The sequence below is a fragment of the Diorhabda carinulata genome, chromosome 11 (assembly GCF_026250575.1).
Source record: "Diorhabda carinulata isolate Delta chromosome 11, icDioCari1.1, whole genome shotgun sequence".
Classification (NCBI taxonomy): Eukaryota; Metazoa; Arthropoda; class Insecta; order Coleoptera; family Chrysomelidae; genus Diorhabda; species Diorhabda carinulata.
The window spans coordinates 11,451,589-11,475,628 of NC_079470.1; the positions used below are offsets into that span (position 1 = coordinate 11,451,589).

At 31.2% G+C, this 24,040-nt stretch overlaps 7 protein-coding genes across 9 annotated transcripts; 3 read left to right on the forward strand and 4 right to left on the reverse strand.

Annotated features, from left to right (window-relative positions):
* Positions 1-2,401, reverse strand: LOC130899545 (zinc finger protein 888-like). Its single transcript, XM_057809553.1, has 2 exons — positions 2,089-2,401; positions 1-1,940 (listed from the first exon to the last, which is right to left on the reverse strand). The coding sequence occupies exons 1-2, from the start codon at positions 2,330-2,332 to the stop codon at positions 1,072-1,074; spliced, it is 1,113 nt and encodes a 370-aa protein (XP_057665536.1). The 5' UTR covers positions 2,333-2,401; the 3' UTR covers positions 1-1,071.
* A 1,197-nt stretch (positions 2,402-3,598) lies between these two features.
* LOC130899512 (general transcription factor IIH subunit 4) lies at positions 3,599-6,619 on the reverse strand. Its single transcript, XM_057809500.1, has 2 exons — positions 6,002-6,619; positions 3,599-4,624 (listed from the first exon to the last, which is right to left on the reverse strand). The coding sequence occupies exons 1-2, from the start codon at positions 6,462-6,464 to the stop codon at positions 3,663-3,665; spliced, it is 1,425 nt and encodes a 474-aa protein (XP_057665483.1). The 5' UTR covers positions 6,465-6,619; the 3' UTR covers positions 3,599-3,662.
* Positions 6,620-6,713: 94 nt separating this feature from the next.
* On the forward strand, positions 6,714-7,873 carry LOC130899628 (protein ARV1). Its single transcript, XM_057809697.1, has 5 exons — positions 6,714-6,723; positions 6,857-7,080; positions 7,136-7,255; positions 7,308-7,713; positions 7,767-7,873. The coding sequence occupies exons 1-5, from the start codon at positions 6,714-6,716 to the stop codon at positions 7,871-7,873; spliced, it is 867 nt and encodes a 288-aa protein (XP_057665680.1).
* Positions 7,573-14,576, forward strand: LOC130899514 (uncharacterized). Its single transcript, XM_057809503.1, has 8 exons — positions 7,573-7,713; positions 7,767-8,014; positions 8,466-8,583; positions 11,451-11,648; positions 11,706-12,000; positions 12,781-13,006; positions 13,854-14,060; positions 14,332-14,576. Exons 2-8 carry the CDS (start codon positions 7,938-7,940, stop codon positions 14,516-14,518), a joined length of 1,308 nt encoding a protein of 435 aa, XP_057665486.1. The 5' UTR covers positions 7,573-7,713; positions 7,767-7,937; the 3' UTR covers positions 14,519-14,576.
* Positions 14,550-16,454, reverse strand: LOC130899513 (probable proline--tRNA ligase, mitochondrial). 2 transcript variants are annotated; one of them, XM_057809501.1, is made up of 7 exons: positions 16,151-16,454; positions 15,922-16,099; positions 15,787-15,860; positions 15,464-15,725; positions 15,229-15,419; positions 14,957-15,172; positions 14,550-14,872 (listed from the first exon to the last, which is right to left on the reverse strand). In XM_057809501.1, exons 1-7 carry the CDS (start codon positions 16,256-16,258, stop codon positions 14,567-14,569), a joined length of 1,335 nt encoding a protein of 444 aa, XP_057665484.1. In that variant the 5' UTR covers positions 16,259-16,454; the 3' UTR covers positions 14,550-14,566. The 2 variants fall into 2 exon arrangements, with proteins under 2 accessions (XP_057665484.1, XP_057665485.1); XM_057809502.1 differs by having other exon boundaries at positions 15,229-15,413; positions 16,151-16,450.
* A 201-nt stretch (positions 16,455-16,655) lies between these two features.
* LOC130899310 (V-type proton ATPase subunit e-like) lies at positions 16,656-19,590 on the forward strand. Of its 2 annotated transcripts, XR_009060014.1 has the most exons (5): positions 16,662-16,850; positions 16,906-16,953; positions 17,125-17,212; positions 17,381-17,437; positions 19,326-19,590. XR_009060014.1 is itself a non-coding variant. In XM_057809163.1 (4 exons), exons 1-4 carry the CDS (start codon positions 16,753-16,755, stop codon positions 19,344-19,346), a joined length of 255 nt encoding a protein of 84 aa, XP_057665146.1. In that variant the 5' UTR covers positions 16,656-16,752; the 3' UTR covers positions 19,347-19,590. The 2 variants fall into 2 exon arrangements, 1 of the variants encoding a protein (XP_057665146.1); XM_057809163.1 differs by lacking the exon at positions 17,381-17,437 and having other exon boundaries at positions 16,656-16,850.
* A 1,245-nt stretch (positions 19,591-20,835) lies between these two features.
* LOC130899309 (glutamine synthetase-like) lies at positions 20,836-23,982 on the reverse strand. Its single transcript, XM_057809162.1, has 6 exons — positions 23,763-23,982; positions 23,470-23,699; positions 22,921-23,121; positions 22,578-22,850; positions 21,379-21,531; positions 20,836-21,135 (listed from the first exon to the last, which is right to left on the reverse strand). Exons 1-6 carry the CDS (start codon positions 23,918-23,920, stop codon positions 20,948-20,950), a joined length of 1,203 nt encoding a protein of 400 aa, XP_057665145.1. The 5' UTR covers positions 23,921-23,982; the 3' UTR covers positions 20,836-20,947.
* Positions 23,983-24,040: the final 58 nt, after the last annotated feature.

The following is a 24,040-nucleotide window of genomic DNA, read 5'->3' on the forward strand; positions in this document are numbered from 1 at the left end:
TTTTTGTTATGAGGAGAAATACTAAGTAAACAAGAAAAAAGTCCTGAACGTAAAAACAGATTCCTTACTTTTTTATATTAGATCTACATGCAAATAGAATTTCTTAAATTCCAAAGCATTTTAATATTTTATTCCGTTTGAAATATTTAAATATTCATAATTCGTTTCCTGAGCCTGAACCTTTTTTAAAACTTCATTATTTAAGAAATGGGCTTAATTATTACTCTATATTACGGAACTTTAAGGCTTATTGTTACTTATATTATATTTTGCTTGAAGTGAAATCAGGTTTCCTAACTATTTGGAAAAACGAAAATTATGGTTTTCTTTAGCTGGTATTGCAAAAAGGCAACTTCTGCCAAAAAATCCCTCGCATCGTTATTTCCCAGACGATCTGGTAACTAATTCGAATGGAGCAATATCCTAGACGTTGTGAAAAATGATAATCAGTACACCACTGGCGACATACGAAGGTACGCATTTTGCAGCGTTGCCCCGGAAAGCAACGCTAAGCTGACAAGGCACATCAAAGAGTTCAAGTCAAAGCGCCTGATTGGCTTCTCAAAGGACATTGGCCTCTGGTAACGTCAAGTGGGGCCAATCTGAAGGCCTATGTGCTCCCAAAACTATGAAATATGGAGCCGACATAATCCTCTCCTTTTTGCACTTATTACTTGTTCACAAACAATGTTGGATCGTTTTAAATGCATTTTATTAATGGAATATTTTGTCTCTTGTGTTATTAGGTCTGTGATGATAACAATGTTTTTGGAGTTAACCCGTAAGTTTAAATTTTACAAAAATTAAACTAGACAATTAGATAAATATAAACAAAATTTAAAAAAATTATTTCTTCATTAATAATTTCAAATTCACTTGTGATAGAAATCTTGTTTTTTTTAAAGATATTATATCTCATAAAGTTTGTAAAAAACTATCTCAACTAAAAAAACAGTATGAAATAAAATATTGCATGATATAATACCATGAAACATCATTAAAGTACTCGTCTAGAAATTCTGGGAACTTGTACTTTATAAAGCGATACCCCGGCGTTTTTGTAAATTACTATTACAAATGTACATTTAAATGTCGTTTTAATCCGCCGTTTTCAACAAATTCTTTAGAACAAATCCTGCATTTGAACCGTTTCCCCATACCTCCACTATGTTTATACAAACAATGCCTTTTCAACATCCAATGTTCAACAAATTGTTTAGAACATATTGTACATTTATACCTTTTACCTACTTCGCCACTGTGTTTATACAAAATGTGTCTCTTTAATCCCCCGTTTTCTACAAATTTTTTTGAGCAAATTTTGCATTTATACCTCTTCTCCTCTTCATTACTATGCTTATACAAATAGTGTCTTTTAAGACCGGAGTTTTCTACAAATGTCATTGCACAGATTGTGCATTTGAACATCTTATTACCGCTATGCAAATACAAATAATGTCTTTTTAAGTTGGAATTATCAGCAAAAGTTTTCAAACATAATAAACATTTGAATTTCTCATCGTTTGCATGTACCTTTTGATGACGCTGCAGATACGACTTCTTAGAAAAAGGTTTGAAACACGTTTCACATTTAAAAGGAGATTCTGTATTATACTCATAGTTAACGATCTTTTCTTCAAAGTTTTCTTCGATTTTTTTATCTTCGTTACCTTTTGTAGTTGTTACTTTGGTTTGAAATATAGAGTTATTCACTATATCTGGTCTCCATTGTGTTAAATCCACATAAAGTCGTTTGTTAGCTAGTTCTTCATCACTAAGCTTACTCCACGGAGTTATTTTATTCTCATATTGGGTATTAGAAGTTTGGGGTAAAGATTTCTTTTGATACTTACCCACTTTATTTTTTAATTCATGAATCTTGAAATCAGGATTAAAAGATTGGTTATAAGTTGACGCCGTCTTTTCAGGCGAGTGCAAACCTGAAAAATAATTAGAACAATACTATATTATTTCTATTTAATCCTACAGCTTTCAATTCACATTCAAATCTAGTGTAAAATAATTGTACCAACGATTTAAAAAATATTAAAACCATAATTGATGGATAAAAATATGTTCATAACTAACCTGTATACATAATATTTTCATTTTGAAATTCTTTTGTCTTTATTTCGTTTGAAGATACTAAATTTTCTGTAATCACTTCAGACTTATTATTTTTGTTCTCATTTTGATCATTTAGTGTTCTAATCAAATTTGCTACTTCAAATTCTCTAGGCTCTTCTCGGATTCTTTCCAATATAGTTATCGCTTCTTTTATTCCGAATTCGGGCCTCCCGAAAAAATAATCTTCAAATAGAATCGCCATCATCAAACACAAAATTATCGATGGACTTTTAGGACATAACCTATATGTTGAAAATAGTACACAGCGCAGAGCTGTAATGAAAATTTTAGGAAACCCAATTCTGAACAACTCGGAAAATATTTCTTTAAGACAATATCAAACAAATGGAATTTTGTGAAATTATTGTAAAAAAAACCAAAACGAGGGCAATATTATTAATACAACTTTCCCCAAGGTCCAGAGCAGGACTGCACACAATAAACATTAAACTTTTCGTATTTTTCATTCGAAATAAATATTTTCTTTTTTTTCATTACACCCTACTTGCAGTATGAAACTTATGAAATAATTTTTTCTGGCTTATTTATTTTTGAACCTATGCTTTTATGTAAAAGTATACAAAAAGGGATCGATGTATATTTAATAATTATATTTTATATAAAAAATGTAAAAGTAAAATATATAATGAAAGTATTGAAAAAATTAATGAAAATAAGTATGAGTAATGTAAGCATGATACATATTCAAATTTACAATCCAATTTAATTGAATAATATCGAAAAAGCTTAGCGAAAATATGATATGAACCTCACCAGCGTTGAACTCGAAGCTTTCCGAGGTGTGTCCATCGATAGCGACCCAGATGTGGAAGTTTTTGGAGGAAGTTACTAAGCCAATCGATGAATGAGGACGGCAAACCGTACAATTTTAATTTATTTGGAAGGTTGATATTCCAAACAGTCTCAAAAGCCTTTGATATGTCCAGTGCGATGGCCCTGAATTCTCCATTTTTCTCTATAGCTTCGGTCCATACGTTGGTGATGTAAGCCTGGAGATCCCCGGTTGGTCTTTGTTTATGAAAGCCGTACTGATGGTTCCTGATGATGTTGGTAGTATCAAAATATCTCAAGATTTGCTGGTTAGAGACTTTCTTCATGACCTTGACAATGTCTGGGACTAAAGCAATCTGACGTTAGTTGTTGGGTACCATCTTTCTTCCTTTTTTTAGTATGGGTTGAACTTGAGCAAGTTTCCATTCTGCAGGGAATATTTATATGACAGGGAAAAGAGTTTACATAGCGGACTATTTAGTTCAGTGTGGAGTGAAAATATAGTAGAACAGTCAATTTAATTATAATTTTTTAAATCAATTTTACACTAATTAATTGGAATCAATTGAAGATTTTACATCACAATTCTCAAGTTCAGATTATGAAATAATTTCTAATACTGTGTGATATCACATTTTTCTACCTACCAATTAATATATTGTGTAAATAAAAAAAAATGTCTTCAAAAGTAAAAATTTATTAATTATTTTTACAAATATATAAATCTTAATAAAGACCTATAACTAATTGCTTTTCGAATACCTTTTCCAAAACTTTTTAACATCATCATGCGCCGATTTATTTATAACTAAAGTCCTTTTTTCTTTATTACACCAAATCAATACACCATTACTTTCAGTATACTCTTTAAGAACATTAAAATCAGCTTGAGACAAAAACTGACTGTATAGAACACCTTCAGTATAAGTTAATCTATTCCTTTCCAATTCCCACAATTTGATTTGATCGACGACTGTTGGAGGTAGCGGTTGTTTAGCTTCAGTATCCAACATTTTAGGATGAGCATGTTGCTTTAAAAATCCTATAATTTGATCTGCAGTTATTCCACCTCTTAAAGCTTGCCTTATTGAATCTCTAGTTATGACACCGACAACTAAATTTGGGAATCGGTACGTAAGTTCAGTAAATAAACCAATCAAGGCAACTTGTAGATTAGAATCAGTATACGCATATACTCTATAATTTGTCTCAACTACTATATATCCCTTCGGTACGTCCTCTTCTATATCAGTAGTTACTTTATTTTGACTATTAGTTATATTTAGTGCTAACCTAGTTGGATAAAACCTACCGGCTTTCCTTTTTCGTTGATACACTAAACCAAATTCCCTGAGATGTTGTAAGAACACTAATAAACCTGGACTCATTCCTTCCGTACTGTAATCTTTCCCTAAAGTACTAAAACTAAGTTGAAATAGAAAAGTAAGACACTCCACTAAATCTAATCCCCTCTCTTCGACAGTGTCCAAATACTGAAGTAGAAAATGCCACACTTGAGCTTGTCTATCTAAAAGTAAAAATTGGAAACCTTGTCTGGTTATCACAAGCGTTCCATCATCTTCGTCTCTCTTCATAAGACCAGCGTGGAGTAATATTCTTACAGCATCTGCAGATATACCTTCTTGTTGTTGAGATCCAACCATATAATGTAAAACACATTCCCATCTTTCTTGAGAATAAGTATCTGAAAATAAATTATACAAAACTGGTAAAACTGTTTAATTAGTTTACCGGAGGAAAAGGATTGTTAAATAGAACTATTTAGTGATAAATTCTTTTCAAAAACCTTCATTTGTGAATCCCCATACTACCATAAAATCAATCTTTAATAACTGATTCAGTTATATGGTACTATTCAGCATTGGGGGTACTAATTAGCTGTCAAATGACTATAGCTTTGGACTGCTATGCAAATCCAATAAAAATACTTGGATTGCTTGTTGATGTATCAATATAATTGTCAAAAATTAATCATCAGATCATTGGCATCTACACAAAAATTGCTGATGTAGGATTTCTCATTATACTGCCTCTACCGATATTTATTCTTGGAAATTCATGTTGATTTCTGTATCAAATTGTTCTGAAATGATGTGAAGATTATTGAGTCAAGAAGTTGATCTTAGACCAACACTCTTTCTACCACACGATTTGGCCTTGGATAATTGGGTGTAATAAATAATATTTTCTAGTATTAGATATTTTGTGGCCAAATTACTTGTAAAGATGTAATTAATTCACGAACAATTCCTTCATTAGGGGTAAAAATTTATTGAACTTCTGAACATTTAAATAAAAAAAGATTATCAATTAATCAATCAGAATTATTTTGTTATTAATATTCAGAAATGTTTTGTTCTAAGCAAAGATTCATATAAGTTGTAATTGAAAAAATTTCATCCAAATATTTTTCTAAATGAGTTATTAAAATAACTTAATTATCAGTAGACAGCTGAAAGTAAACAATAGAATTCTAAATAATTTATAATGTCTTCTATAATGTATATTTCTAATGAAAAATTTGGTTAATTTATAAAATTAGTTTGTTGAACTAAAATAATCAATTTGATAATTTTCAATTCCACAATTTTTTTTATGATATATTAGAACATACTCAAGCAAAATAACTTCAGTAATGTTAATTTAATTAATTTGATTACAAAGTTATTCAAAAGCAATTAAAACCATAAGTAACTAATGAAATCTAGAGTGACTTGTTTTATTGTGCAAATTACAAAAAACCTAAATATTTAGGCTTGTCTAAACATTATTTAACACTAATACTTCATTTTAACCAAAGAATGACAGTCCTGAAAAGCCTTGTTGAGTTTTATAGGTAGATTCAGTAACAAGTACCTGCCTGGTTTGATCAAAATTATTTTTAATTCAATCTATGGTATTATGGTTTCATTAATCAAAATTACTTAAAAAGAAATGAATAAAAATCAACTGCCTCAACTACAAGTTACTTTATTTGGAATGTATATATATGATGAATAAATGATTTTCATATTTTTTGTAAAATATTGTTGACTTTACTACTAAAAACTGTAATATTTACCTAAAAAGGCAACATCTCTAGCTTTGCTATCTGTTTCCAGTGCAGATGACATACTCCATGCTTTTCCACCTCCAAGTAAAGCAACTTTAAGATTCCTTTTAAAAGTTGGAGATAAAATCCAACCCAAAAGACCGCCAGGAATTGCCGCTTCTTGCCATAAATTTAATTCTGCTAACACTTTAGTTGCATAATTATGTTCTTTGGCGAAAATTTGAGATCCCCACGAAGCTACAACTGCTTGAGGTACTGGTTGTTCTACAAATAGTAATCTAATTACAAACTGTCTTGCTAAATCAGGCAATTCCCTGTAGACCGCTAGGCATATCGTAGGATGATTATATAGTCTCTCTAATATATTTGGCGACCGAGATTTTAAATAATCATAGAGATTCTTACATTCCAAATTAGTTTGTTTTATACGGGTACTTCGTTGGTTTGAGGAACCAGCCTCATTATCAGCCATTGGTAGTTATGTTGGTTTATAAAACTCTTTTCATGCTATATTTTTAAATTAAATTTAATAAGTAATGATTAATTTACGATTAAAACGATTAGCCGATCAACCTAGAAAATCGAAAAATTAGGTTATATTGTCGTTTTCTTCTTCTGTTTTTACTTAAGGAATGACTACAGTGAAAAAGTTAATGGTTGTAAATAATCGTAAGAACATTGTAAAAATAAAAAAAAATTTATTCAAAGGATAGTTTAAAGCATGTTTATAGGTGAGAAGCATTGATACTTTACTGTATATATATTTTTTTATGTTTTGGTATATAACGTATGAATAAAAATAAATTATTCATATAAGAATGGAAAAAATTAATAAAAATTATTATCCGGTTTTCGTATGAATAGGCACTACTAAAGTTAAGAGTACATTTAAAGAAAAGTCTGTTAAAAGAGGAAGCAAATCAAAGATTATATTCACTGCAAATACTAAGGTTAGTAAAAAAAGAGCGGAAAAAAAACATTTAAACATAATGTTAAATTCGGACAATAAATATTGCATAAACTGTGGTAATACAGTAAAAAGTCTTTATAAAGAATATAGTTCAACGGTATTGAAGTTAACAGAATGTGTAAGATTTTATTTTTTTTATAATGTCCTTTATAATTGTATATATTTTATATTAGGATAACTGCAAGAATATTGCTGATAAATACGTAGAATATGATGCTGTTATTGTTATTATTGATCTAATTCTACTTCAAATGACGGCTTACAGGCACGTTCTGCTCAATTCCGAATTTAGAGTAAGTTGCAGTCCCGATTTTATAAAAATACATTATATTACTGCTGTTTTAGAATTTTTGGAAGTTATCCATTGGATTGATAATATTAGAAACATACATGACTTGGATTTTAAGTAAAGAATTTCCAATTGAAAGACCAACTAGAGAAATACATAACATATCAACATTCAATGAAGCAGATATTTATCTTGATGATATAAAATTTTATGAAATGAGTCTCAACACTATTCTAGGATTTATCAGTTACATAATTGTAACATTTAGTTTAACGGGAATTTATTCTTATTTAAGAAAAACTGATAAAATATCATTAATTACTATTTCCAAAGCAGTATGTCTTTCCAGCAGTGGAATATTTCTAATATTACCTTCATTGATATGGGATACACAAATTAATGAATTCCACATTCTTTTTGTATCATTATATACTACACTTTCACAGTTATTAGCTCATAAAGGTAATTTTTCGATTTTTATTGTTTTAAATTATAAATGATTTTTATTTTTCCAGCAATCACAAATTCAGAAAAAATTTGGAGCTTAGTAGTTGTTTTTTTATCCAATTTAGTTAAAATGTATATAATGTCCACTGCACTTACTAAAATAGCTGTCGAGTGATAAAACTGTCAAAAAGACAATTATAGTATTCAAACACAAATATTGTTTTTACTTACATCTATATATGGGAGACAGAAGAGGTTCTCTTAAGCCAGGGTTTTGGTCATGGGATGATTACAACAATACATTAGTGTTTACTAAGTAAGTACATACTTGCAGTTAACAATACAGTTGAAGACCTGTAGGTAAAGTGAATATGAAATTTTTTGAAAAAGTCATATGTTCAAGACAAATTGTAAAGTTGCCGAGGACTTAACGGCCCCAGATCTTAAGTTCCTCTCGACCTCTAACTTCCCTCCATCCAGGGCTTGTAACCCGGACGTCCTGGTTATAAGCTAATAGAACAAGTTGGCTCCTAAAGCTGTGGAACTGCCAAGCAGAAATTTTATATCTTTATACTTTGGTAAAATTAGAAAGGAAACGACTCATGGACCTGGATACTTATTTCCATTATATTGGAGCCGGAACTTGAGCGTTTAATTTATGTTGGACGCGAACGAGGGCGTCAAAGTTGGTGCAAAATTTTATAAATAGACCTTAAAGCTACAGTTGTATTTTTATTATTATTTACCCGTACAAAAACCCATTTCAGTTATGATTCTATAGGACAACAGAGACCTCAGTCTACTCTATTTGGAAATTCAGAAATAGCAGCTGTTCCAATAGTACCTGATACAACATTTAAAGATACATTCGGATCAGCATCTCAAGTAAGATAAATTAATGTATCTAAATGATCTTGATTTTAGGTTTCTTCTGTTTTAAAATTAGTTTTTTTTGGTAATTTTTAAAAGAAAGATAAATTTTGAGGTTTCGACTTTTCTTTAAAGACTTTATCAAAGTATGTCATTTCAATACTTTATGAGAATAGTTTCGTTCCAAATGAATTCACGAATAATCCTGGATTTTTTTAGAGTAAATTATATAATTAATAATAAAAAGTATAAAATTTGTTAAAAAAAAACTCTTGAAAAATGTTTGCACGAATCTAATACCAATTGACAATAAACAGAAAAATAACAGTAGTCTAATAGATAACAGGATTGTAACGTCACATACCGCCATTGTTAGCTCAGGTTAGGGATCACTTTCCAAACAAAGTTTAAACTGCGTTGACGATCGTATATGTGATTTTTTCGCATTTTCTTTGATAAATTTGGTAAAAAAATTCTTTCTAGCACGAAGCATAACCTAATAAACATTGTTTGAAAAGTGAATTATAACAATATGACGACCGTGACGTCACGTCCCGGATGTCTAGAAGACAATCTAAGAAAACAGCTATTGGTCGAAATGACGGCCGTGGGGTAAACAATCAATTTTCTCATATGTACCCGTGTTATTTTTTTTTCGGTAATAAGAGTTGAATATTTATTTATTTATCTGCAAGTAAGCTTCGAAGCAATATACAAAATTTAGAATACTTGTATCTGTTTTGTGCTTAGATATTTTTAAAGTTTTTTTGGTATTAGTTTTAACTGTTGTGTTCAAGTTTAGATATTAAGTTTATCATAAATAAGTGAATACGATGTGTATATACAAAGCAATCAGGAATATAGTCAAGTAAACAGTAACAAAGAAGTAAATTATTTAATAAATGTTACATAGAATGAAATTGATATAGAAAGATAGAAATATTCATACACTTTTCAATGGTTACTTCATATAACATGACTCATTTTTTTATTATCCCGTCATTGTATATGGTTAAATCAGCAAAAGAGTTCTAAAAAACTTTGGATCAAGGAACAATAGACCTAAAAAATAATGGAAAATAGATAAAATCCCATTACCAAGGAAGAAGAAGTTAAGAAGTGAAATCGATATGAGACTATAGTCAATTTACTCCAAAATGTTAATAACAGTTGGCTTCTAAGGTCTGAACCTTATAAAAAAGGTAAAATTATCTATATTTGTAAAATGGTCCGCTCTATTATACACTCTCCTTGGAAAAAAATCAAGACCATCTTCATGTATGTCTTCTGCAGTTGTTGCCATTTTTTGAATTTTTTTAACACCGTGAACCAGAAGAATGTCTTGTTACTTAGGAGAGCAGAGACAATAACATTGTGAAATACCTGTGGCGAAAATTATTGTTTCTGCTGTGTTTTTTAACACAAAATCACCTGAATATAGATTAGAAATTGTTTAACCGAAGATTAAAAAGATACGAGGTCCTTTTAATAGTCTGGCATTCGTCGAGTATAGTCGTCGGATTATTGCAACCTAGTTTAACTAATTATTATATTGTTGAATAAATAGTTTATTCCAAAGTAGTTTTTATGTTTTTTAATACAAAGAATATGGTCAACCATCATTGGTTAGCTCGAAGATTACTTTCATTTTGGAATATTATTCGTGTTATTGCGTCGATTTCCGTCGTGGTGTTTTATTTTTAAAACTGATATCAAAAAAGGAAGGAAAAACAATTTCTGAAAGTCAGCAATGTTCTTTAGACGATGGAAAACCAATTGTGTCAGGAGCTTTCCACATTTGTATGACAAAAATGATCCATACAGGGAATTTCTGATAAATATCATTACTTTACTGCATACGAGGTCTGGCTATTAAATAACGAGACTGCGCGGCTAGAGGGCGCCATAGACGGGTGGGATAAAAAACGAGTAGTGCGTTGGGTATCTAGATATCTTGTCTATGCACGTCCCAAAACACGTTTCCGTCACTATTATGGTATTTGCGCAGCAAGAGTTTGAAACGAACGTTTTTTTCTCGGGCCGAAAATCGGGAGCAATGTATCAATCTCAAACTTCTCGTCAAATTCAAAAAACTCCGACTGAGTGCTATAAATTGTTGCAAGAGGTCTATGGGAACAATTCTCTATCTTGTGCGCGTGTTTTTGTGTGGTGTAAGCGCTTTGGTGAGGGCCGAGAGAGCACTGAAGATGACCAACGCCCAAATCGCCCTGTGACTGTTCCAAATCCGGAAATAGTGACCAAAATCAACCAAATTGTGCGTCCAGATCTTCGAATGAGCATTCGGATGATTGTCGAGGCTGTAAACGCCGATAAAGAAACGGTTTGAAAAATTTTACGCGAGGAATTACACATGACAAAAGTCTGTGCGAAGTTGGTGCCAGAAAATCTGACTCCTATCCAAAAGGTCTTGTGTCAACTGGTCTGCTCAGATTTCCTTGAAAGGTTAGAAAAAGATCGGCTTTGAAAGGGACCCGATTTGAGTCGATGGAAGCGGTAAAGAAAAAAACGGCAGAGGTTCTAAACTAACCAAAAAGGACTTCCAGCTCTGCTTCGATTAATGGAAAAAACGTATGGAAAGGTGTGTGGCGAGGAGAGGGAAGTATATTAAAGGTCTCTATATTTAATAGCCAGACCTTGTAAGCCTAAAAATTACCACCAAGAAAGTTTAGTTTAATGTTAATTTTGATTTAGTCCGCACAACCTAACCTAACCAAACTTTAGAGAAGTGGGTATCAGTAAAACATTTTTCAGTTGAGTTTGTGCAAGCAATTTCTTCTTCAAAAGTATTTAATTCGAAACTTCAATGAATATTAATTGAATACAAAAATTTTCATTTAATAATATTAAAATTCCATTTAAAGACTAGATTTCGAAAAAACTATGAAAGAAAAGTGAAAATTAACGACACAAACGTGGTAATATTGCAAGATTGCAAAGACGTAGCTCTGTTCTCCTGTGATGTAAAATGTTTAACACCTGAATTTATAAAGTTCTTTCATACGAAGATTGTTGATAAATTTCTGAGATCCTGCATCATATATTTTCAATACTACATTCAGGTAAAGATAAACGTTTTCCAAAATGACCAAATATATATCCGGGGATATTTATTCTAGGTATGGAATTTAATGCTTTTGAGGAGAATAGAGGCTAGTAGAAAATTACGTCAACCAATCGTTACGGAACTCGAAAATATTGTTAGGGATGATTTAGCGGATCTTCGTAGTATGGTAGCTCGAGATTACGCCGCCATACTGACTGGAGTCGGCGATTCTAAAAAATTTCATCATATGTGTAATGAAAACAATGTTTCTCTATCTGATAAAGATAGAAAACGATTTGAAATGTTTGTTAAAATGACAGTACGGGTGATATGGATCGCTTTAAAGAAAAAAAATTTGACTATTATAGGTAAACCAAAAAATGTAGACACACGTTTTCTCAATTGATTCGTGTAAAAAATCAATCAATATCTCAAATGGTTTCGAAAATACGGAACTATTTATACGAACATGTCAATTTTTTTTCGAATTTGTGGATTTTTTGAGGTTGATAATACCTTTTTATTCGAAAGAATGCTAAAAATAATGAAAAATTCATAAATCTTGTTAATTTCCGGATCAAATCTATTTTTCGCTGGTCGAAGCGGTCGTCGTCTTCCACGTTTTCCTCAACTTATCGGAAGATCCCACTCAAAAACATCCGATCTAGTTATAGCAGCACCACCGTAGGCTTCCCTAATCATATCGTGAGTCTATTTGACCGTTTTAACAAATTTTAAACAAGGTTTGAGTGCGAATCGCTGCTGCGGTAAACGCTCTATGATTCTACGTGGCAAGGCGTTTCGACAGGGCTTCACAATACAAGAGATCTGCTCTCTTCAGCGGTTGGGAGCTGACTATCGATTTTTTTTCGCGTTCTTTCTCTCCTCCAATCGTATAAGCGCAGACCGCCTCCCGTGCGCATGTTCTCATAGGAAACAACCAGTCCTACTACTTTTATAATAGACCCTGTATTTGTAATATATGAGAAAATATCTAACAAATAATTTTTATAACTGGATTTTTGTTTTATGGTCACAGTATTAGATCAAATTTTGGCATTGAAATATGCTTGAAGATCACACGAATAAAATTGTTTTTAATTTTTTTACTTACCGTTACATCTTATTTTATGGTTTTTATTCAACAGAAAAAGAAATGAATAGGTTGTTGAGAACAACCATATTCAGTCCCATGGAACACGACAAGCTTAAAATGTATCAATTTTTGGCAACGCCGGAAGAAACTAGAATTTTAAGAGGAAAAGCTTACAGAAAAGAAAAAAAACTTTTGCACAGATCTCAGTTGATACAAGAAATTATTTTCGATGTTCACGATTACAGGATGCTGTGTATTGGTGTTACAGATGTTGAGGAGTAAGCACTATGTCTTTTTAAACAGTCTTAAACTGAATATTTTTCGTTTAACTCAATTTGTATCACAATTATTATACTACCGTAAAACATAACCTAACTTCTACTGAACATGGTAGGTATCTTCTTACCACAAAGCATATAGTTAGAAGTACAGGAGAAAAGTTTCAGAAAAGATCAAATAGTTCTACCCAAGATGTACTACAAACTAGTAGTAGAGTACCGTTACCATGCTCAAGTTCTCAAAAGAAGATGAATAGACAATATGAAGACAATAAACAGGCAGACAATAACAAAGGAGGTACCAAATATGAAGGTGTTCTAGTTAAGAATAAAAAACAAAGGACTAGTACTCGCTGTCAATTCATGAAGAATTTCACTTATCTCTATAAAAAAAGCTCTTCTGAATGCCTTGTGGATTTATTTTAGTTTACAAATTTTCAAAAGAAGATGAACAGAGAATATGAAGACGAAGGTGCAAATTACGGGGGAATTTAGCTTTTCATAAGATACTGGCTAAATTCATTGCAAAGAAACTGGAAGCATTCTCCGAAATAACCCTGGAAGATTACCAGGCAGATTCAGGATAGGGAGATCAACAACAGATTAAATCTTTACTATTCCCTGCTTATTGGAAGAGTACCATACACCTACTTTTCATAGATTACTAACAAGCTTATTCGATCTTACCTCTACAGCAAGAATGAGTATTTTCAGTTCATGAAGAATTTCACCTATCTTTATATAAAAAAACGAATGGACTTGATAAAAGCTATTTAGATTAACTCTTTTGAATGTCTTATGAATTGATTTTACTACTACTACTAAGACTAGATTTTATTTTATTTAGTCGTAGCGAAAGACTTGATTACTTAAGAATGGCTTACACTGCTCCGGAAGATCTATTGGAAGAACTAGAAGTTGGAGTTGGTATTTTAGGCGTTCCTAGAAAGTTCTTAGATCCAATGCTGAATGAAGAATTGATGACCACTAAAAAACGAAGTTCCGTTATGAAACCAGTACCAGATTTCATGATGCCCCCTCAGACTCCATATGAGTAAGTTGAAACCTTTTTAACGTGATCTACTACAATTCCACGTCCCCCTTCATCTTCCAAATTCTCTCTATCTCTAAACTTTCTCACATTTACCACGATGATTTATCAGATGAAGAATTAAGCCCCTTCTCCCTACTATTAATTTAGCTGTCTTCAACTTACATATTTCATTTGTTGTTGAGTTTAAATTGTTTTAGTTTCATTCTAAAGATATAATGGAAAAAGTTTCAATCCAAAATAGACCAATAACAGTTTTTATGATTATTTTTAGTTACACAATGTTATCTGAAACCCTACCAAAAATACCTTGTAAATACAGTGAATCACCAGTGGCTACCAAAGCAAGACAAACTCAGTTGAAATTATGGCTGAATTATATAGAAGATTTTGAACTGCCGACAGAAAATACTGGTGTTCCTACACAAATTAGCATATCCCAGTCCCCAGAAGAAAAGTAGAAGGCATTTTCTATAATAATAATACAAAAAATATACAAAATACATGTTTTAAGTTTGATTCATTCTAATATTTTTTTTAATATAATCTATTAACGCCTCTTCTGTTAGATACATCTGCGAATTGTTTTTTATATCGTTCAATTCATATAAAGGAACTTCTTGGGCAGTTTTCTTATTAATTACTATTATAAATTGATAACCAACTCTTTTAGCATCCACAAATCGTCGCCCTATCGTTAAAGAAGTCCTATCATCCAAAAGAACATTATTTTTCAAACATGGTATCATATTTTCAAGTTTTGTATATAAATCGGTTGCTCTACCCTCAGTTGGAGTTTCTTCATTACTGCCAGACTAAAAATAATATTGAAATTTGTATACAGATGAAAATATTATTAATAATTATCAAGAATCATGTTTCCTAAATATCTAACTTACTTTGGGAGGTAATATGATGACATTATAAGGTGCTAAGACACTAGGCCACCTCAATTCATTCTCTGATGATAAAACTTCAAGAGAAGCAGCTAAAAGTCTGCTTATACCAATTCCATAACTTCCCATTTGTAATATTTCTGATTTTCCGTCTTTTCCAACATAAGTAGCATTAAAAACTTTTGAATACTTATCTCCTAAATAAAATGTATGACCAACCTAAAAAATTTGTCAAGAAACACATGATTTTGATTTTTGAAATTAAATATATTTACTTCTATTCCACATTGGATATTTATAGTAGTTTCTCCACAATTTGGACATTTGTGATCACCACATAATTCAGTATTGGCAGTGTAGTTACAAGAGCTACAATTTAGAACATTATCTTCACCTATTTGAGCTTTAAACTGATATTCGTGAGACAGTGAGCCTCCCATTGTGCCAGAATTACCCAAAACTGGAACTAAATTAATGAAAACTTGAACTAAAACAGATATTTAAACTTACTTTTCACATATTCAACTCCGATGGCATCAAAAATATTATTATAGCTTTGACAAACTTCTTCATAAGTCTTTTTTGCATTATCTATATCAACGTCAAAGCTATACATGTCCTTCATAATAAACTCTCTTCCTCTCATCAAACCAAATCTCGGTTTTATTTCATCTCTGAACTTATTGGAGATCTGATACAATCTCAATGGGAAACTTTTGTATGAAATTGGTGCTAACATAGATAGCAATTCACCAGCTACTTCTTCGTGTGTCTATTAGGGTGTAAATTATGTATTATTTTTATATGAAAAATGTTATAAGAAAATTACCTACAGGATTTAAAATGTAACTATGTTTATGACGATCTTCCAGTTGAAAAAGTTCAGGTCCTACATCTTCCAATCTACCTTAAAAATAGTAGTTATTTTTAATTTGGCTGTAAAATTTAGTAGTTAGAGATTAATGTACCACTCTTTTCCCAAAGTTGACTTTTGGTGAGCGTAGGAAACAGTAGTTTCTGTCCTCCAATTTTGAATAATTCATCGTCAACAATTTTGATCAACTTTTCTAACGACTTCAATCCTAGAGGAAGTAGATGAAAACATCCAGGGATAGATTGTTGGATAATACCTAATTCTAACATCAACTATAAAAAAAGGACTTCAATAAACAATATTATGATTATTTGACATTCTACCCTTTGGCTTTTCGATGTAACCTGTTGTCTTGATAAATTTGAATTCTTTGGGATAATGGTCATAGGTTGAAAAATTTTCGATAAACAATGTTTTATATTATTGTTCATTTTAAAAATAATTAGAAAAAAACTTAAACTATTTCATCGAGACAAAACACTTCTTCTATTTTACGAATCATATATTAGGTTACAGCCAATAATGAATTGAAGGGTTTTCGGAAACTATGATTTGGTTAACCCCATCACAATCTGAAAGTAACCCGTTCGGAAACTGAAATTAATGATCGGCTCATATCTATATGATAAGACCCTTTCTATTCAATATTGTGAGCAAATACAATCAGCTGACGGGCTGATTCGTTTTTTTGAACCATAAAAGTTATTAATCCCCTACATTTGGTTAATTTTGATTAATGCTTAAGATCAGCGTAATTGACAGGTTTCAAACGCATTACTATAAAATGCCTAAGGGAGTGGTATGAAAATGTTGGCAAACTTGTGTTTTATAGTCATATGATTTTGACATCTAATCGTTTACTTAGGAAAAACTGAGTCGAAAATATTCACGTGAATTTCGTTTGCACGTAACTTCAATAAAAAAAATGGGCGCATCAGTTATACCTTTTGTCATTTTCACCGTTTTATGGGGTGGTATAGGTATAATTTTACCCATATTTGTACCTAAAGGACCTAACAGAGGGTATGGTAAGCTTTTACTGTATATATAAGAATATTACATTGCATTACTTTTTTAGAATTGTACAAGTAATTTTGATGTTAACGGGAGTGTGCTGCTGGTTGTTGTGAGTATAGTATCAGACATAGTTTATTTATTGTTACATTTTTTGTATAATTGTATATATATATATATATATATATATATATATATATATATATATATATATATATATATATATATATATATATAGCTTTTACAAAAATATATAAATGTATACTGTATATATATTTTTTAGTTGGTTGTGTTGTTATGTAGCCCAAATGAACCCACTTATTGGTCCAAAACTGGAACAAAATATTATACTCATTATGGCTGAAAAATGGGTAAGTATGTAGTAATTGAAGTTGATGGTATAATAATAGAATCTATATTTCAAGTTTTTTTGAAATAATTATATTAGAAATATAAAATAGTCGTATGATTGAATTATATTTTGCTTCAAAAACATTTACTAATAGAATTTCATACAATAATTTCACATTGGCTTTCAGGAGTAGGAATGTTATAAAACATCTATTCTTTTAGCAATAGGACTCACCTTATTTGAGGTAATGAATACAAATAACAAAAGTACCATATGAATATTTTGTTGAATTAACTAGTTTTGTAGTTATTTTTATGTATGCTTTTAGCATGTAAAAGTATTTTTCTCATATAAATAATTGTAATTGCATGTGAGCAAGTATTTTTTTGGAAATTATGGTTTATAGTACTGAATTTTTATTTATTTATTTATTCCACAATTACACCACAGAGCACTAAATATATGATCCCAACAAGTAGGTCGCAGTCAAGGAAAAGGTCAGGGTTGATATCGACATCCATGTGAATCAAACACATTGAAGTGAATGGAAGAGAAAAAAACCAGTTTACATTGATGCTTTTCAATAACAAATTAGTTTGTTATACATTGATGCATATTACAGGGTCCCTGTTAGTGGTGTGTTCAAAACCAAGTTGTCATCCCCCTTCCATAGCAACTTGCATAAAACAAAACACATTTGATGTTGCTATAAATTATTTTTGTATTAAGTGCTAAATGAAGGAATATTTAATTGAAGTTGTGGGTTGCAACTGACATTTTAACACCTGAATTCTGCAACAATGCAAAAGCACAGTATCTTTTTGTCACACAAATGTAATCTAACTACTTTACAGTGTTATTTGCTGAAGATCTTGATTCAACCAATAGTATCCACTGCGACCTGCACTTCGACCCACTTTTTATTATACAGTGGTTTATATTGAATTCTTCATGAACATTTTCCTGGTTAATTGTTATGGAGGCATTCACTATCAAGCAGCTTGATCAAATGCTTTAGTAAATAAGTATCAACCAGGATTGATAGTTTTATGTTTGCAGTAAGCATTGATGTTGATTGATGGAATTTTTGACAACTCAAGTGAATGATTGAGCCCATTGGCAAATTTCACCAAGCATTGCTTCAGTCATGGCGTCCACTACCCAATTCTTGCTTCCTGAAAACTGGGAAGGCAATTAATTAATTTATTAGAAATAAAAAAATGCAATGCTAGAAACAATCATGGGTGTATTGCAAAAGATAAAACCCGATTTTAGGAGAAGTTTAGGAGATGGTCATGATTGAAGCAGTTTCTCACTTCGTACCACTCCTTAGACCACAGTCGTTTTTTCTTTTTCTTGTTTTGCCGCTTCACGGCAACCAAATCTGTAATTGACACCATTAAGCCATTGATTAGTTATATGAAAAATTATTAAATAAACGTATATTGTGAATAAAGATCGCAAAATTGCATGTTAACTGATTTTGAATTGGATTGATGGAATAAAAAATGTATTTCCCCCCACAGAATTGATTCAGTGACCTCGAGATTGTAAATTTGTGATATAATGGATATTCAATGGATATAACTATGTTATGAAACATTTCTATACTATTTGTCATGGGCGCCATCATATAGGGGCAGTGAAAATAAAAATATTTGTGACAAAAAATGAAAATTAGTTTGGCGAATAGCAATATTTTTATAAAAATAAACTAAAAAGGTGAAAGTAAATTATGTTTTAATAGTATATGCTCAAAACAAAAAGCTTTTCAGCTGTACTGTGCAGTTATACCAACTACTTTCATGGTATTCGATATTCTGCAAAACTAGAGACAGTAGCACCAATGTTACAAGGTGTTAACATTGGGTCCTCAAACTTTGAAACCTTCGGGTTTAAAAATATTCAGAAGAATATTTTTCGGTATGTTCCAAGGTCTAAAACAATTTAAATTTTTCTGTTACGGGCCGGATTTGGCACGCGGACCCTAGTTTGGAAACCCCTGTTATAAAAGTTGATGTGATTTAAAAATATATATTTGATTAGATAGACTGTAGACTACATTATTTGAAAAACTTCGTTTTATGAACAAATAGTGTACAAATAATGGGCTGACTATTTTTTTCTTTTAGGGTAACGCTGTCACAGAATAACAAAAATGTGGTAGATTAAATTGAAAGAACGGTAAATATCACAGTGTAGTGTATCCCAAAATTAATTTCCCTACAGTTAAACGTTGTATTATATTTATTTTTTATTTCTTGTAACATACTCCTTTTATCTTTATCATAAATTAATTATACAGTACAATATTTTCTCTGAATATATAAAAAAAAATCCATTTTGTTAATATTGTCGTAAAAGATGGACATTTTAAAATAAAATATAATTGTCGAAGGATTAGTATTATTTTTTAAATTTTTCAGAGAGATTCGTTGGGAATGTTTTGGGTGGGATGAGGAAATTTTTTTATAGAGAGGAAGATTCATTGGAATTGGCCTTGATATAGGAGTTGCTTCTCTGCGGGGCTAGAGTTGTAGTGATAAGCTTGTGATCGTGCTGTTTCAGGTTGAAAAAAAGAGGAAAAAACGGATGACCAATCGAGGTTGAAGAAGAAAAGAAAGCTCCAGCCTAAAAACCGATTCTTTCCACTTTGGGGATATATTCTGTTTTCAATTTTTTGTTTATTTTCAATAGGAAGCAGGAAATCGTTCCCTATCGTCGGCCATTTGGCTGGTGAATTTTACTACACAAACAATCATATGTCAGTTATGACTTTTTGGTCATCATCAACTTCAGTAGGCCGACTAGAACGTTGCTGATCTTTGAGAGAAAAATCTCCAAAACGGATTTTTTTTTAACAATTCTGACACATGCGATCTGTTAAGCAATCAGCACCAAATTACATTGGGCGTGACAAAAAATGAGAGTTCACAATCCTAAACGGGAGTCCATGACAATTTATTTGATTTCGATAATGAAGAACAGCCACAATGCAAGTTTATAAAGATAGATCTAATCTTAACTGCTTTTTTGAGATTTGGAAATCGGTAGTGATGTAGCTACCCACCAGATCCAGCAATATTTTGAAAGTAGTCTATGAAACAAAAAAGTTTAGGAACCAATGGATTGTGTTAGTACTGTTTACCATTAACCATTTACACTACAACCACGAAGCAGGCTTTAAATTTTATTCTTCTATTCACAAACTAATTAAAAAAATTAAAGTTTAAAGCAAAAACAGTGAATATTTTTTTTATAGAAGTACATAAACTTTAAAATGGAATTAAATCATATTTTTTGGATATAACCAAATTCAGAGCAGCATTAAATCAGTTTTGCGTCTGATTTATTACTAGAAACAGAAGATCCGAACAATCTACCCACAACATATTTGCTATAATGTTGTTGTGACTTATTAATAGCAAAATCGTTAGTTCTATATGTTTTTCTGACAGTATTTCGACCCCCTCTGGAGAAATTTCTATATACGCCCTTGATTTTAGGTCTCTTCTATGAAAATCAATCTAAAATTACAAGTTTCAAACTACTTCGGTCTTTAGCTTGTTAGATCATTCGGGACCACTTGCTACTCCTACAAATTATTTAATATAAAACTGAAAATTGTTGAAACAAATCTGCTGGGTATTACAACAATAACAAGTAATTAATTTATTGTAGTAGTTATTTATACACTTCTTAAAAAATTGTGTTTATTTAAATCCCTCTTTTACTAAAATTATTTTTAAGGTTATCACATTTCTAAAAGACAGGTAGCGACCAATGCAGATATTACTTGGTAGGGATCTGCGTTCGCCGCTGGTCTTCTATCTTCTAAAAAACCCTTCCTTCGTAAATTTACCAATTTCGTCATGCGAACCGATAAAGTTCTGTCAGCAACTCCGCAAGTAAATTTTTCCGCTGACGATGTTCTGAACTTTCCTAAGAAAAAGAACGATGTTTATAGTTGGTTTGTATTCAAAAAAAGACATTTCCAAGATATTTCTTCATAGTTTTTAGTTATCACAGTCACGAACATTCTTTATTTATTTAGGAGCATACATGACTGATTTAAAACTGAATGTACCCAAAATATTCTACAAAGTACTTACAAAATAAATAATGGTAAAAAAATTAAAATTAGAAATATTCCAAGAAGCTTTTCAATTGTAGGATATTTTTTACCTGTAAGACGTTTTTTATTATCAGCTCCCCCTTTCACATCGTATACTTTCATATGTTCAAAGTGCCTTTTTTCCAATTTTTTGAAAGCTTCGTTAATATGTTTTATACCGTTATCGTTTCTCATGAATTTTGTAGAAAAAGTTGCGGTTAATGCTGAAAAAATGTCATATTAAACAATAGAGGAATCTAAAGTATATATAATTTATAAATACAATGTTTGAATATTTCATACCACAAAAAAAGTATGAAATGAATGAAAGAATTGTTTTCAAAATAATCAATTATGTATTGGGACACAAATACCTAATAGTATTTAAAAGTTTAGAACATTTTCACACTAAATAGCCTCAAAAAGAACCGAAGATTCTGCCTAGAAAAATTATTAACTGACGAGCTATATCTCCATATGTCATTTTAATTTCTGGAACCGTTGGTGATATTCTTCATAGTATTTACACTACTACTACTACTACACCAATACTCACAATTACACTGTCCGACTCTCGTTCCCTTCAGTCTCTTAAGACTATAACTTGGTTACAGAAACGCACATCAGGCAGTGTTGGTGTAGTGGTAATGTGAACAGTGTGGTCAGTAAAAAACTAGATTGACATAAAATACTACTCATAATAAAAGTATTAGCCCTGAAACTAAATAAGAATTAATCTAATAGACAAGTTTTTTGAGGTCATATGAGTCTCATCCTTTGCCGCTTCCACCAATTAATTCTCTATGTACAAATTATATAAACTCTTTGTTCATTACAACAATATGGCCGACGATTCAGGACCATAGAGTTAATATTAAAGATAGAGACGACTGCGATTTAATCAGAATGGTATACGATTATTTTGTGTCTACCAACATTCAAATAAGCCTTGCCATTCTCTATTTAATATTAAGTCTATGGTATAGTACAATGTTAAAAAATCATTCATTACGTTCGCGGTAAATAATCATGAATGGATTATTAAGCATGCGCATTACAGCGACCCTAAATTTGTTACCAACTGATTTTGAATCGATTCTAAATTGACCCGCGAACAAAACTATTTAATGCTCAATGTAATAAGTTATTTTTAAAATATTATATGCCGCCGATATAGGGGAATCGGACATTTCGAGTAATGTGGAGGACTTCTTTAACCGTTTACCTGTTAATTACTATTGTAAACTATAAATAAAAAAATTATTATAACCTGATCCTGGGTATTGCTGCGAAAATTTTGGGTCTAACGATATACCAATCCCGTAATCTTCAGCTATTCTCGAAAGTAAATATCGAGCTGCCCATAAATCGTCGGCGGCCTTAATCGTAGGAGATGGTCCGAGTTTGAATTCCCATTGTCCCAATACTTTTTCTGCTCTGTCGCCTGTGATTTCAATACCAGCGTAAAGACAACTTCTGTAGAGACATTCCGCTATTTCTCTACCCAATACTTTTCCTGCTCCTATACCTGCGTAATGTAACTCTAAAATATCCCAAATAGCAGATGATTATTACAAACGGGAACGTATTTAAATTATAAATATATGTCGAACCTGCTGGTAAATCATCTCCAATGCTCTGAGAAGCAAACGGTATTCCACTTTTATCAGTCAATAAATATTCCTGTTCAAAACTTACTTCTATTTCATGTTCACATGCTCTGTTTAAAACTTCAACGCATCTTTGTCTATGATTGGTTTTACAAGGCTTTTCTTCGGCGTTAAATGCTTCACACAATACTAGCTTACTATTACCTGAAATTGTATGGAGACGACATATTTAAAATTTCAACACTCTTTAAAATGAATATTAGGGATCACTTTCAACAGGTAAGTTGTTTTTTTCTTTATTCTCTTTAGCTACTATCAATTTAAATATATAAAATGCAAAAGAAAAATCGTATTTTGATAAATAATTGAGGTTAAGAAAGACATATTATTTGATGTAGAATAATTTTTATATAGCACGCCTATGGTAAAGCGGATATTGATGTCCGCCATATGTAACAACCATCTTGGGCACAAAACTTTTGTTTATTGCTTTTTCCTTTACTTTTTATTCAATGAGGCGACAAACTAAAAAAACTGTGTTTATTCATTTACCTCTTTTTATAGGATCATTGTACACAGCTACAGGAACTATATAACAGTCCGGATTGTTTATATTAGCTTGTTGAGTTTCGCTTCCGTTAAAAGTACAATTGGGAATTTCTTTGTGGGAGCTGGGATTAATTTCTAACGTTTTAGATTGGCAACGTACATTTTCTCCTGTTCCATCTATCCATATATAAGTAGCATGAACCTTTGATTCTGGAATGGGAAGGGACATATATCTAAAATAATTATTTTTACAGTAACAATACATAAAAATTGATCAGTTAAAGAGTCACCGTTACCTTTCAAAAATATCTCTATTTTTTAATTCTTCCAAAGCTATTTCTGCCGCGTTTAATTCCTCTAAAACGACAGGTACTGCTCTTGTGTGAACTTTTTTCCATGATCTCGCCTCATTAAAAAATATTCCTCGATTTAGTTTTGTTAAAATTTTAAACATTTCAATTTATATTGAAACATTTATTTTAAAAACTGTCATGGGTTATAAAACCCCTATCTAGTAACAGTATGTCACAAAGTTGAATACCTGTAATGGTGGTTGACTAAAATTTAGGTATGA

Excerpts from the sequence above, each read along its gene's own strand:
- LOC130899545 (XM_057809553.1), bottom strand. The coding sequence starts at position 2,332 with ATGATGGCGATTCTATTTGAAGATTATTTTTTCGGGAGGCCCGAATTC. Across the intron at positions 1,941-2,088 it reads TGAAAATATTATGTATACAG|GTTTGCACTCGCCTGAAAAG; the intron begins GTTAGTTATGAA and ends ATTATTTTTCAG.
- LOC130899512 (XM_057809500.1), bottom strand. The coding sequence starts at position 6,464 with ATGGCTGATAATGAGGCTGGTTCCTCAAACCAACGAAGTACCCGTATA. Across the intron at positions 4,625-6,001 it reads TAGAGATGTTGCCTTTTTAG|ATACTTATTCTCAAGAAAGA; the intron begins GTAAATATTACA and ends ATTTATTTTCAG.
- LOC130899628 (XM_057809697.1), top strand. Across the intron at positions 7,081-7,135 it reads TATTGAAGTTAACAGAATGT|GATAACTGCAAGAATATTGC; the intron begins GTAAGATTTTAT and ends ATTTTATATTAG. Across the intron at positions 7,714-7,766 it reads ACAGTTATTAGCTCATAAAG|CAATCACAAATTCAGAAAAA; the intron begins GTAATTTTTCGA and ends TTATTTTTCCAG.
- LOC130899514 (XM_057809503.1), top strand. The coding sequence starts at position 7,938 with ATGGGAGACAGAAGAGGTTCTCTTAAGCCAGGGTTTTGGTCATGGGAT. Across the intron at positions 12,001-12,780 it reads AAAAAATTTGACTATTATAG|AAAAAGAAATGAATAGGTTG; the intron begins GTAAACCAAAAA and ends TTTATTCAACAG. Across the intron at positions 14,061-14,331 it reads CCCCCTCAGACTCCATATGA|TTACACAATGTTATCTGAAA; the intron begins GTAAGTTGAAAC and ends GATTATTTTTAG.
- LOC130899513 (XM_057809501.1), bottom strand. The coding sequence starts at position 16,258 with ATGAACAATAATATAAAACATTGTTTATCGAAAATTTTTCAACCTATG. Across the intron at positions 16,100-16,150 it reads TTACATCGAAAAGCCAAAGG|TTGATGTTAGAATTAGGTAT; the intron begins GTAGAATGTCAA and ends CTTTTTTTATAG. Across the intron at positions 15,726-15,786 it reads ATAGTTACATTTTAAATCCT|ACACACGAAGAAGTAGCTGG; the intron begins GTAGGTAATTTT and ends ACACCCTAATAG.
- LOC130899310 (XM_057809163.1), top strand. The coding sequence starts at position 16,753 with ATGGGCGCATCAGTTATACCTTTTGTCATTTTCACCGTTTTATGGGGT. Across the intron at positions 16,851-16,905 it reads CCTAAAGGACCTAACAGAGG|AATTGTACAAGTAATTTTGA; the intron begins GTATGGTAAGCT and ends TTACTTTTTTAG. Across the intron at positions 17,213-19,325 it reads TCATTATGGCTGAAAAATGG|GGTAACGCTGTCACAGAATA; the intron begins GTAAGTATGTAG and ends TTTTTCTTTTAG.
- LOC130899309 (XM_057809162.1), bottom strand. The coding sequence starts at position 23,920 with ATGTTTAAAATTTTAACAAAACTAAATCGAGGAATATTTTTTAATGAG. Across the intron at positions 23,122-23,469 it reads CAATGATCCTATAAAAAGAG|GTAATAGTAAGCTAGTATTG; the intron begins GTAAATGAATAA and ends ATACAATTTCAG. Across the intron at positions 22,851-22,920 it reads TGGAGATGATTTACCAGCAG|AGTTACATTACGCAGGTATA; the intron begins GTTCGACATATA and ends GGGATATTTTAG.